General features: G+C 52.1%; 1 protein-coding gene across 2 annotated transcripts in view; it reads left to right on the top strand.

Moving 5' to 3' along the window:
- The first annotated feature begins 4,007 nt into the window (after positions 1–4,007).
- The window catches only part of xkr6 (XK related 6), a 221,779-nt gene continuing 214,061 nt past the window's right edge, over positions 4,008–11,725 (top strand). For both annotated transcript variants that reach the window (XR_010002463.1, XM_062969426.1), the window contains exon 1: positions 4,008–4,955. Coding sequence is in view for 1 of the 2 variants with exons in the window: in XM_062969426.1 (XP_062825496.1) it covers positions 4,141–4,955 (815 nt within the window). In the remaining variant the exon portion in view is untranslated. The remainder of the gene's footprint in view (positions 4,956–11,725) is intronic.

The raw sequence follows: 11,725 nt of genomic DNA, 5'->3' as shown, positions 1-11,725 counted from the left end.
CCGAGGAAGAAAGTACAGAAAAGAGAGATGAAGTCCCTTCACCCTTGCAGCAAATATTGGAGATGGGAGAGAAACAGTGATGCTTGGTGGTGTATTATATGTGGGGCTTGCAGGTGGCCTTGCATTGCCAGCTGGGGCCTGTCCGTGCTAGAGGGACACACAACCCAGGAAGGAAAGCACAGAGGATGGAAAGGAGCAGGAGTGATGAGGAGGCTGGAAATAGTGATGCTTGGGGATGTGTTATATGTGTTGTATGGGGCTGGTGGCAGAGCCTTGCATTGCCAGCTTGGGCCTGTCCTTGCTTGAGGCTCCTGCTACCCACTACCCAGGAAGAAAGTACAGAAAAGAGAGATGAAGTCCCTTCACCCTTGCAGCAAATATTGGAGATGGGGGAGAAACAGTGATGCTTTGAGGTGTATTATATGTGGGGCTTGCAGGTGGCCTTGCATTGCCAGCTGGGGCCTGTCCGTGCTAGAGGGACCCAGGAAGGAAAGACCAGAGGAAATGAAGTCCCTTTATTTTTCCAGCAAATACTGGAGATGGGGGAGAAACAGTGATGCTTCGAGGTGTTGTATATGTGGGGCTTGCAGGTGGTCTTGCATTGCCAGCTTGGGCCTATCCATGCTAGAGGGACCCACAACCCAGGAAGGAAAGCACAGAGTCTCTTCTTCACCTTGGCAGCAAATATCCCCAGGCCTTGGCATGAGTGATGTTTAGGAGAGGTATATTATGTGTGGCTGAGCCTCCTTCCATTGCCAGCTTGCACCTGTCCTTGCAGAGGATAGAGAAGGAAGGAAGGAAGGATGATGGAGTGAAGAGGAGGCTGTGGAGCTGAAGTTGCTGGACCTCCTGGTGCTTGCAAGCCCTGCATCCTTTCCTGGTGTCTTTCAGGCCAAAGGGACATCTTGGGACTGTGTCTTTGGGCCAGGGAACCAAGCAAGGTAAAAGCCCTTCCTTCACTTTTGCAGCAAATATTGGCGATAAGGGAGAAATAGTGATGCTTAGAGGCGTATTATATGTGTGGCTTGGAGTGTAATGTATGTGTTTATATGTGTGGCTTGCAGCTGAGCCTTGCATTGCCAGCTTGGGCCTGTCCTTGCTTGGGGTTCCTACTACCCACTACCGAGGAAGAAAGTACAGAAAAGAGAGATGAAGTCCCTTCACCCTTGCAGCAAATATTGGAGATGGGAGAGAAACAGTGATGCTTGGTGGTGTGTTATATGTGGGGCTTGCAGGTGGGCTTGCATTGCCAGCATGGGCCTGTCCGTGCTAGAGGGACCCACAACCCAGGAAGGAAAGCACAGAGGAAGGAAGGCTGCAGGAGTGATGAGGAGGTTGGAAATAGTGATGCTTTGGGATGTGTTATACGTGTTGTATGGGGCTGACAGGTGGCCTTGCATTGCCAACTTGGGACTGTCCTTGCTAGAGGTACCTACTACCCACTACCGAGGAAGAAAGTACAGAAAAGAGAAATGAAGTCCCTTCACCCTTGCAGCAAATATTGGAGATGGGGGAGAAACAGTGATGCTTGGTGGTGTATTATATGTGGGGCTTGCAGGTGGCCTTGCATTGCCTTGCTAGAGAGACCCACTACCCAGGAAGGAAAGCACAGAGTCTCCTGTTCACCTTGGCAGCAAATATCCCCAGGTCTTGGCCATGAATGATGCTTAGGAGAAGTATATTCTGTGTGTTGCCAGCTTGGGCCTGTCCTTGCAGAGGATGGAGAAAAGGAAGGAAGGAAGGGAGGAAGGAAGGATGGATGGATGCTGGAGGAAGAGGAGGCTGTGGAGTTGAAGTTGCTGGACCTCCTGGTGCTTCCAAGCCCTGCATCCTTTCCTGGTGTCTTTCAGGCCAAAGGGACATCTTGGGACTGTGTCTTTGGGCCAGGGAACCAAGCTAGGTGAAAGCCCTTCCTTCACCCTTGCAGCAAATATTGGAGATGGGGAAGAAGCAGTGATGCTTCGAGGTGTATTATATGTGGGGCTGGCAGGTGGCCTTGCATTGCCAGCTTGGGCCTGTCTATGCTAGAGGTACCTACTACCCACTACTGAGGAAGAAAGTACAGAAAAGAGAGATGAAGTCCCTTCACCCTTGCAGCAAATATTGGAGATGGGAGAGAAACAGTGATGCTTGGTGGTGTATTATATGTGGGGCTTGCAGGTGGCCTTGCATTGCCAGCTGGGGCCTGTCCGTGCTAGAGGGACACACAACCCAGGAAGGAAAGCACAGAGGATGGAAAGGAGCAGGAGTGATGAGGAGGCTGGAAATAGTGATGCTTGGGGATGTGTTATATGTGTTGTATGGGGCTGGCGGCAGAGCCTTGCATTGCCAGCTTGGGCCTGTCCTTGCTTGAGGCTCCTGCTACCCACTACCCAGGAAGAAAGTACAGAAAAGAGAGATGAAGTCCCTTCACCCTTGCAGCAAATATTGGAGATGGGGGAGAAACAGTGATGCTTTGAGGTGTATTATATGTGGGGCTTGCAGGTGGCCTTGCATTGCCAGCTGGGGCCTGTCCGTGCTAGAGGGACCCAGGAAGGAAAGACCAGAGGAAATGAAGTCCCTTTATTTTTCCAGCAAATACTGGAGATGGGGGAGAAACAGTGATGCTTCGAGGTGTTGTATATGTGGGGCTTGCAGGTGGTCTTGCATTGCCAGCTTGGGCCTATCCATGCTAGAGGGACCCACAACCCAGGAAGGAAAGCACAGAGTCATAGAATCATAGAATCATAGAATAGTAGAGTTGGAAGAGACCACATGGGCCATCTAGTCCAACCCCCTGCTAAGAAGCAGGCAATCGCATTCAAAGCACCCCCGACAGATGGCCATCCAGCCTCTGCTTAAAAGCCTCCAAGGAAGGAGCCTCCACCACGGCCCCGGGGAGAGAGTTCCACTGTCGAACAGCTCTCACAGTGAGGAAGTTCTTGAGGAGGAGGCTGGAAATAGTGATGCTTGGGAATGTATTATATGTGTTGTCTGGGGCTGGCGGCAGAGCCTTGCATTGCCAGCTTGGGCCTGGCGTCCTTGCTAGAGGGACCCAGGAAGGAAAGCACCGAGGAAAGGAGGTCCCTTCACCCTTGCAGCAAATCTTGGAGATGGGGAAGAAACAGTGATGCTTGGTGGTGTATTATATATGGGGCTGGCAGGTGGCTTTGCATTGCCAGCTTGGGCCTGTCTGTCCTCGAGATATCTACTACCCAGTACCGAGGAAGAAAGTACAAAAAAGAGAGATGAAGTCCCTTCACCCTTGCAGCACACATTGGAAATGGGGGAAAAATAGTGATGCTTTGAGGTGTATTATATGTGGGGCTTGCAGGTGGCCTTGCATTGCCTTGCTAGAGAGATCCACAAACCCAGGAAGGAAGGCACAGAGTCTCCTGTTCACCTTGGCAGCAAATATCCGCAGGTCTTGGCCATGAGTGATGCTTAGGAGAAGTATATTCTGTGTGTTGCCAGCTTGGGCCTGTCCTTGCAGAGAGAGGATGGAGAAGAAGGAAGGGAGGAAGGAAGGATACTGGAGTGAAGAGGAGGCTGTGGAGCCGAAGATGCCGGACTGTGGAAGGATTGGAGGGGGGGGGGGGTAAAGAGGAGGAAGGGGGGGGGGGAGGAGGAGGAGTCCAGGTCGATCCGGTTCAAGCCAGCCAGGAGGCAGAGGGTGTCTCCCTCCCTCCCTCCCTCCTCCCAATCTCTCTCTCTCTCTCGGTGGCGTCGGCGTGGGCGGACGTGTCGGGCTGCCCCCCCCCCTCCTCTTCCTCTTCCTCCTCCTCCTCCTCCTCCTCCCGCAAGGAAAGAGGGCGGGCAGGGAAGAAGGGAGGGAAGAGAAGGGAGGGATGCGGGGGGCGGGGGGTCCGTCCGGTGCGTAGCGCCACCCCCTCCTCCTCCCCTTGCCCCCCTCCCCTCCGTCTCCCCCGGAAGCAGAGGGGGAAAAGGAGGAGAAGGAGAGCGAGGAGGAGGAGGGAGGAGAGGAAGGAAGGAAGGAAGGAGGGAAGGAAGGTGGTGGGGAGGAGGGAAGGAAGAAGGGAAGGAAGGAAGGAAGGAAGGAAGGGAAGGCCGGCCGGGGGAGACGGCGGCGGAGGAGGAGGACGAAGGGGAGGCCCGGGCGGCGCGGTCGTCGGGCGGGGGGCGGGCGGGCGGGGGCCCGGGATGGCGGCCAAGTCGGACGGCGGGGGCGGCGTGGGCTTCTCGCAGCTGCACAACCTGGACGAGCCCCCCCGGCGGCCCCTGCACGCGGCGGCCCACCACCTGCACCGCGCGCCGCACCCGCACGCGCACCCGCACCCGCCGGGCGTCCCGCTGCGGGGCTCGGGCCGGGGCTGCTGCGGGGGCGGCGCGGGCGGCGAGGAGGACGACGAGGACGAGCCCGGCGGGAGCAGCTCGGTGCACATCTGCCACTGCTGCAACACCTCGTCCTGCTACTGGGGCTGCCGGAGCGCCTGCCTGCGCCACCTCCTGGGCCGGGCCTCGGGCGCCGCGGGGGCCCGGCGAGGGGGAGCCGACCACCCGGGCCCCGGCGGAGAGCCCGCCTCGCCCTCGGCCTCGCCCGCCCCGCCGCAGCCCCCGCCCCGGGCCTGGCTCGACTGCCTCTGGATCGTGCTGGCGCTGCTCGTGCTCCTCGGCGACGTGGGCACCGACCTCTGGCTGGCGCTCCACCACTACGGCCGGCGGGACTACCTCTTCTGCGGCCTCACGCTGGCCTTCGTGCTCCTGCCCTCCGTCCTGGTCCAGATCCTCAGCTTCCGCTGGTTCGTGCAGGACTACACCGGCGGCGGGCTGGGCGCCGTGCAGGGACTCACCAGCCGCGGGCCCCCCATGATGGGCTCCGTCGGGAGAAGGGCCACCCGCCCCGGGGGACTCGGGCCACCCGCCTCCGCCGCCGCCGCCTCCCAGCGCCTCTGCCGCCTCTCCGTCTGGATCTGGCAGTCCGTCATCCACCTGCTGCAGATGGGACAGGTCTGGAGGTAGGCCGGGGACGCATCGGGGCGGGGGGGGGGGACGTGGGGGGCGAGGCCCCCAGGTGGGTGGCACGAGGCCCGCTTACCAGCCAGAGGAAAAAGGGTGGCCACAAATATAGGGGGGACACCGCAGGGTCCAGGTCCAGTCACTACTCAATAGATGAGGAGCACCAGGTCTCCTCCAAATATGTGGGGGATATCGCAGGGTCCAGGTCAATAGAAGAGGAGCACCAGAAGGTCCAATTCACCTCCTATATTCCAGAGAAAGAAGGGGTCTCCTCCAAATATGTGGGGGACACCACAGGGTCCAGGTCCAATCACCACTCAATAGATGAGGAGCACCAGAAGGTCTCCTCCAAATATGTGGGGGACACCACAGTATCCAAGTCAATAGATGAGCATCAAAAGGTCCAATTCGCCTCCTGTATTCCAGAGAAAGAACAGGTCTCCAAATATGTGGGGGACACTGCAGGGTCCAGGTCCAATCACCACTCAATAGATGAGGAGCATCAGAAGGTCCAATTCGCCTCCTATAATCCAGAGAAAGAAGGGGTCTCCTCCAAATCTTTGGGAGAAACCACAGGGTCCAGGTCCAATCACCACTTGATAGATGAGGAGCACCAGAAGGTCCAATTCGCCTCCTATAATCCAGAGAAAGAAGGGGTCTCCTCCAAATCTTTGGGAGAAACCACAGGGTCCAGGTCCAATCACCACTTGATAGATGAGGAGCACCAGAAGGTCCAATTCGCCTCCTATAATCCAGAGAAAGAAGGGGTCTCCTCCAAATCTTTGGGAGAAACCACAGGGTCCAGGTCCAATCACCACTTGATAGATGAGGAGCACCAGAAGGTCCAATTCGCCTCCTATAATCCAGAGAAAGAAGGGGTCTCCTCCAAATCTTTGGGAGAAACCACAGGGTCCAGGTCCAATCACCACTTGATAGATGAGGAGCACCAGAAGGTCCAATTCGCCTCCTATATTCCAGAGAAAGTAGGGGTCTCCTCCAAATATCTGGGGGACACCGCAGGGTCCAGGTGCAGTCACCACTCAATAGATGAGGAGCATCAGAAGGTCTATTCGCCACCTATATTCCAGAGAAAGAACAGGTCTCCAAATATGTGGGGAAGACCACAGGGTCCAGGTCCAGTCACCATTTGATAGATGAGGAGCATCAAAAGGTCCAATTTGCCACCTATATTCCAGAGAAAGAAGGGGTCTCCACCAAATATGTGGAGGACATCACAGGGTCCAGGTCCAATCACCACTTCATAGATGAGGAGCACCAGAAGGTCCAATTCGCCTCCTATATTTCAGAGAAAGAAATATGTGGGGGACACCGCAGGGTCCAACCACCACTTGTATTTCAGAATAGGAACTGGTCCCCACTAAATATATCTTGGGCATCAGAAGGTCCAGTCTATCACTTATATTTTGGAGAAAGAGTAGGGTCTGCTTCAAATATCTGGGGCTCACCACAGGGCCCATGGCACTGCACATATTTCAGAGAGAGGGGGGGTCCCTGTCAAATATATGAGAAGCATCAGAAGGCCCAGTTCGCCGCTTACATTGCAGAGAAAGAGGGGGTCCTCATCAAATATGTGGGGGTGGCCCAGGGTCCAATCACCACTTATACTTCAGAATCAGAAGAGGTCCCCATCAAATATATGAGCAGCATCAGAAGGTCCAATTCATGGTATATATTTCAGAGAAAGAGTAGGGTATCCTCCAAGTATATGCACAGTGCTCACTTGTCAGAAGAATATGGGACACAAGGAGGGGGGAGGAGATCTGGAGGACACCATATATATGGAGGACACCACAGGGTCCAGGTCCAATCACTACTAAATAGATGAGGAGCATCAGAAGGTCTAATTCACCACTTATATTTCAAAGAAAGAGTAGAGTTGGTATCCTCCAAATGTATGAGGGGCATCATAAGGTCCAGGTCCAATCACCACTTATATTACAGAATAGGATGGGGTCCCCACTAAATATATGCTGGGCATCAGAAGGTCCAATTCTCCACTTATATTTCAGAGAAAGAGTAGGGTATCCTCCAAATATATGGGGGTCACCACAAGGTCCAATCACCACTTATACCTCAGAAAAAGAATGGGGTATCCTCCAAATATGTGGAGGACTCCATAAGGTCCATGTCCAATCACCACTCATACTTTGGAATAGGAAGGGATGACCACTAAAGATATACAGAGCATCAGAAGGTCCAATCCACCACTTATATTTCAGAGAAAGAAGGGGTGTCCTCTAAATATCTGGGGCTCACCACAGGGTCCATTGCACCGCTTCCATCAAATATATGAGCAGCATCAGAAGGTCCAATTTACCGCTTATATTTCAGAGGAAGGCACCACAGGGCCCATTGCACTGCTCATATTTCAGAGAAAGAAGTGGTCTTCATCAAATATATGAGCACCATCACAAGGCCCAATTCACCACCTATATTTCAGAGCAAGAGTAGGGTATCCTCCAAATATAGGAGGGGAATCATAAGGTCCAGGTCCCATCACCACTTATATCTCAGAGAAAGAATGGGGTGTCCTCCAGATATGTGGAGGACATCATAAAGTCCAAGTCCAATCACCACTTGTATTTCAGAATAGGAAGGGATCTCCACTAAATATATAAAGAGCATCAGAAGATCCAATCTACCACTTATATTTCAGAGAAAGAATGGGATATCCTCCAACTATACTGGGGACACCCAAAGGTCCAGCACATTGCTTACCTGTCAGAGAAATATGGGAGAGAGGGGAGATCTGGAGATCTGGATATATATGGAGGACACCACAGGTTCCAAGTCCAATCACCATATTTCAGAATAGGAAAGGGTTCCCACCAAATATATGAGCAGCATCAGAAGGTCCAATTTATGGTATATATTTCAGAGAAATAGTAGGGTATCCTCCAAATAGATACACAGTGCTCACTTGTCAGAAGAATATAGGACACAAGGAGGGGAGAGGAGATCTGGAAAACACCATATATATGGAGGACACCACAGGTCCAATCACCATATTTCAGAATAGGAAAGGGTCCTCCAAATATATAGGGTGCACCACAGGGCCCATTGCACTGCTTATATTTCAGAGAAAGGTGGGCTTCCTCCACTAGGTCCAGTGCACCACATTTATTTCAGGATAGGGTCCCCACTAATTACATAAGGAGCATCAGAAGGTCCAATCCCTATTTCTAAGAAAGAGGGGTATCCTCCAAAACCACAAGGTCCAGTGTACTGCTAATATTTCAGAACAGGGCCTCACTAAACATATGCCAGGCATCACAAGGTCCAATTTCAGAGAAAGAAGGGGCATCCTCAAAATATATGGGGGCACCCAAAGGTCCACCATACTGCTCATTTGTCAGAGAAATATGGGACACAAGGAGGGAGAAGGAAGACCTGCTCTCCCCTTATCACTGCAGGGGTGTAAAGAGGTAGCCTTTTTTCCCATGTCTGGAGCAACCTGAGTTGCTTCTGGTGTGAGAGAATTGGCCGTCTGCAAGGACGTTGCCCAGGGGACACCCAGATGGTTTTGATGTTTTTACCATCCTTGTGGGAGGCTTCTCTCATGTCCCCGCATGGAGCTGGAGCTGACTGAGGGAGCTCATCTGCACTCTCCTCGGGTGGGATTCGAACCTGGCAGCCTTCAGGTCAGCAATCCAACCTTCAAGTCATGAGGCTTTAATCCTCTGTGCTACCAGAGGCTCCAAGAGGTAGCCTGACATCACTCCTTTAATGGGTCAAAATTAGAGAAGTGAAGGGAGAGAGGAAGCTAGTATTGAGGCCCAGGTGTGACATCACCCCCTTAAATCACATCCTGGGCTTACAGGTAAAGGTTGGGGAGAGGAAGCAGAACGGCCCCAGAAGGCCAAGGTGTGACATCACCCACTTAAATCTCAGTCTGAATTGATGGGTAAGGACTGGGAAGAGTGGGGAGAGAACCGAGCCCCCAATGCTGAAGAGGCACCAAGAGGCTCCTGTGTGAAGGCATCACCCCCTTCAATTGCAGCCTGAAATAAAAAGGGCAGATTCGGGGAAAGAAGGCTGAGGGGGTTACAGAAGGCCTGTGTCTGACATCACCACCATCATGTGCCTGACTCCCCCTCCCAGTTTTGAGTGGGCCCAGAAGGTCTGACATCACACAAATTAATGGGAAGGAAGAGGAGGTAGGCCCAATGCTCTCTTCATCTCAAGCTTGGAGAGAGGTGCAGAGATTGGGGAGGGGGAGAGAGGAATCCCCCCACCCCACAAATGCCATGGTGGGATGAAGGCCCGAGACCTCCCTTAGGTGAAAATCCAATCCCCCTTCTAAATAGCCATGACCAAGGGTTGATTGATGGTCGACAGAGAAAAGCATCCCCCTCCAAAAAAAACCCAACACCCCCTTTAACATTGAGGGACTGATCCCTTGAGGGACTGAGAGGCAGAGAAAGGGATTGAGGAGAGGCAAAGAGAAGAAGGACCCCCCACCCAAAAGGGTCCCTCCCTTTTAAATCTAGTCATCAGGAAATGAAGAGGTTCTTGAAAAAGAGAGAGGAAGAAAATCCCCCCCCCCCAAAAAAATGTGAGAGGATGGTAGAGGGCGAAGGCCTGATGTCTCTGCCCACGTCATAGGCAGCAGAAGGATGACTCTGAAGACGTTGTCACACACACATTTGGAGGGGGGGCTGCTGCAAAGGGGATCAAGCCCCCCTCTTCAATTGGCAGGTATTAGAGACAAGGGATGCTTTCCAGCTCTCCTTACAAGGACATGTCAATGGATAGGGAAGGTGACCCCCCTCCCTATATCTTAGTTGGTAGGATCAAAGAAGACCCTGGCTTCAGATTGTAGGTCAAGAAATCTTCCTTGCTGCCCCACAAGAAAATAATTTGCTCTTGGCTATGCTGGTAGGGGCTTCTGGGAAAGGAACCCCTAGTCTATAGGGAACGACAAGGTTGAAGGGAGTGAGAAATGAACAAGTGGGGCAGTTTTAGAGGTAGGATGTCACCTTCCTCCCAGTATCATCCCAGTATCTCCATGTTTGACAGGGTGGAGGGGAGGCATCACACCATCCCAAAAAGTAGGGAAACATTGGGACCAAGCTTTTATTCATAAGCATCCCCCCCCTTGAAATAATGTGGGTTGTTTTGGGGCAACCCCACATCCAAAGAGAGGGGCCCAAGCCAAGGTGTTTAGGTTTTGACCCAGAAAGCAAGGAGGACTCCTCTGAAAATTTATAATGGTGAATAAGAGTTGTAGGATTACTCAGATTCCTCACCCCACAATTCCTTCTTGGACACACTTCTTGAGGATTTTGTGTGTCTATAGACATCTTAGAAGGGAAGCCAGGTTAGAGTGACCTCCAAGAATGCAGATGGCTGTATCTCCATGTAGGAAAAATCCACTCCTGAATGCTTCACTCAACCCAGTACAACTGCTTTTAGGAGTTTTAGGTCATGTGTTGGACCAGAAGAACTTGACCTCACCCTAGTCCTAACCCCCATCACCCCATCCTCTCTAATGCAACATGGTAGCCAGATTCACTTCCCAGAATTCACCAGTAATGTTGTAAAGTTGCAGATGAGAAGGCCACATTGTCTCTCTAGGTAGGCCTAAGGTCTTCACTGCCATGCTCCTAAAACCCTGAAGTCATCCCATAAGAGATAATCTGTGAGCAAGTCAGGCCCTAAGCCTGCATAGCAAGGAGATGGTCTAGTCTGGTCCAATTTGGGTGCTCAAGAGCCATGCTGTGTCAATGGGATGCATTCTAGATTTTAAAGGATTCATCCAGGGTGCTGAACTCAGCCTCCAAATGGTTCAGCACCTTGGATAGCTCCATTCAGTTTTAAACTAGTCACCAACCATTCCTGTTCTAGAAGGCATTTCCATCAATAAAGATATCCAGGGGGCAGTTAATTCTATTCTTTAGGTCTTTCTAAAGATTCAACAGTTCCCAATCTGTGGGTTTCCGGATATTTGTTGGGCTGTAATTCCCAGAATCCCTCACCCCTGGCCTTGCTGACTGGGGCCTTTGAGAGCTGTATCATCTCAGAATCCAAGGCAGGATAGTACAGATGATTGGAAATGCCTTGTACCATTGCTGAGGACCTCTGCTTGGACATAGGAGCTGCCCCACTTAAAATAGCTGGGGATCTAGTTATCCTTCAGCATCTGGTGCTGGAGGAGAAGGCAGTAGAATGAAATGCTTCACTGCAAATCACTGCAGTAGACAAGTGAAGGATACAGATTTGGGTGAAGAATATATGGTCTTCTGGATGTTACTGGGCTGCTGCTTCCTTCAGCCATGGCTGCAATGCTGTGTTATTTGAAATGGGCACATGCTCCCCATCTTTGCCCTAGACTCCTCCAAGGGTGACAAAACTCTTCAACATATCACTTAGAATAGTGGCCTTCAACCTTTCCAACTCTGGACCACACTTTTTCACATCCTTTAGAATGGCCTTCAACCTTTATAGCCCCTGAACCCCATCCTTAACCAAAATCTGCATCTGGGGACCCCTTTCTTAAGGAGTGAGCCCATATTTATGTCCAGATGTTGCAGCTGACCTGTGCTTAGACTACAGACCAGTAGTGAGGATCTGGCCTAGCCATTAAAGATCATTGTCCTAGAAGAAGGGGGAGAGAAGGTCAAAATGTTGACTGCATTTCCTTGGATGTATGCCCCACGGAACCTAGGGGAACCTATGAGTGAATAAACGAGTACATTTGTGGGATGAGTAGGTAAAGAGGATGCAGAGCTCTGGGACTGGGAGTTGA

This window comes from Anolis carolinensis, chromosome 1 (genome assembly GCF_035594765.1).
Source record: "Anolis carolinensis isolate JA03-04 chromosome 1, rAnoCar3.1.pri, whole genome shotgun sequence".
NCBI classification, from domain to species: domain Eukaryota; kingdom Metazoa; phylum Chordata; class Lepidosauria; order Squamata; family Dactyloidae; genus Anolis; species Anolis carolinensis.
The sequence above is the reverse complement of the archived record's forward strand: the minus strand, read 5'-3'. Positions and strand labels throughout refer to the sequence as shown.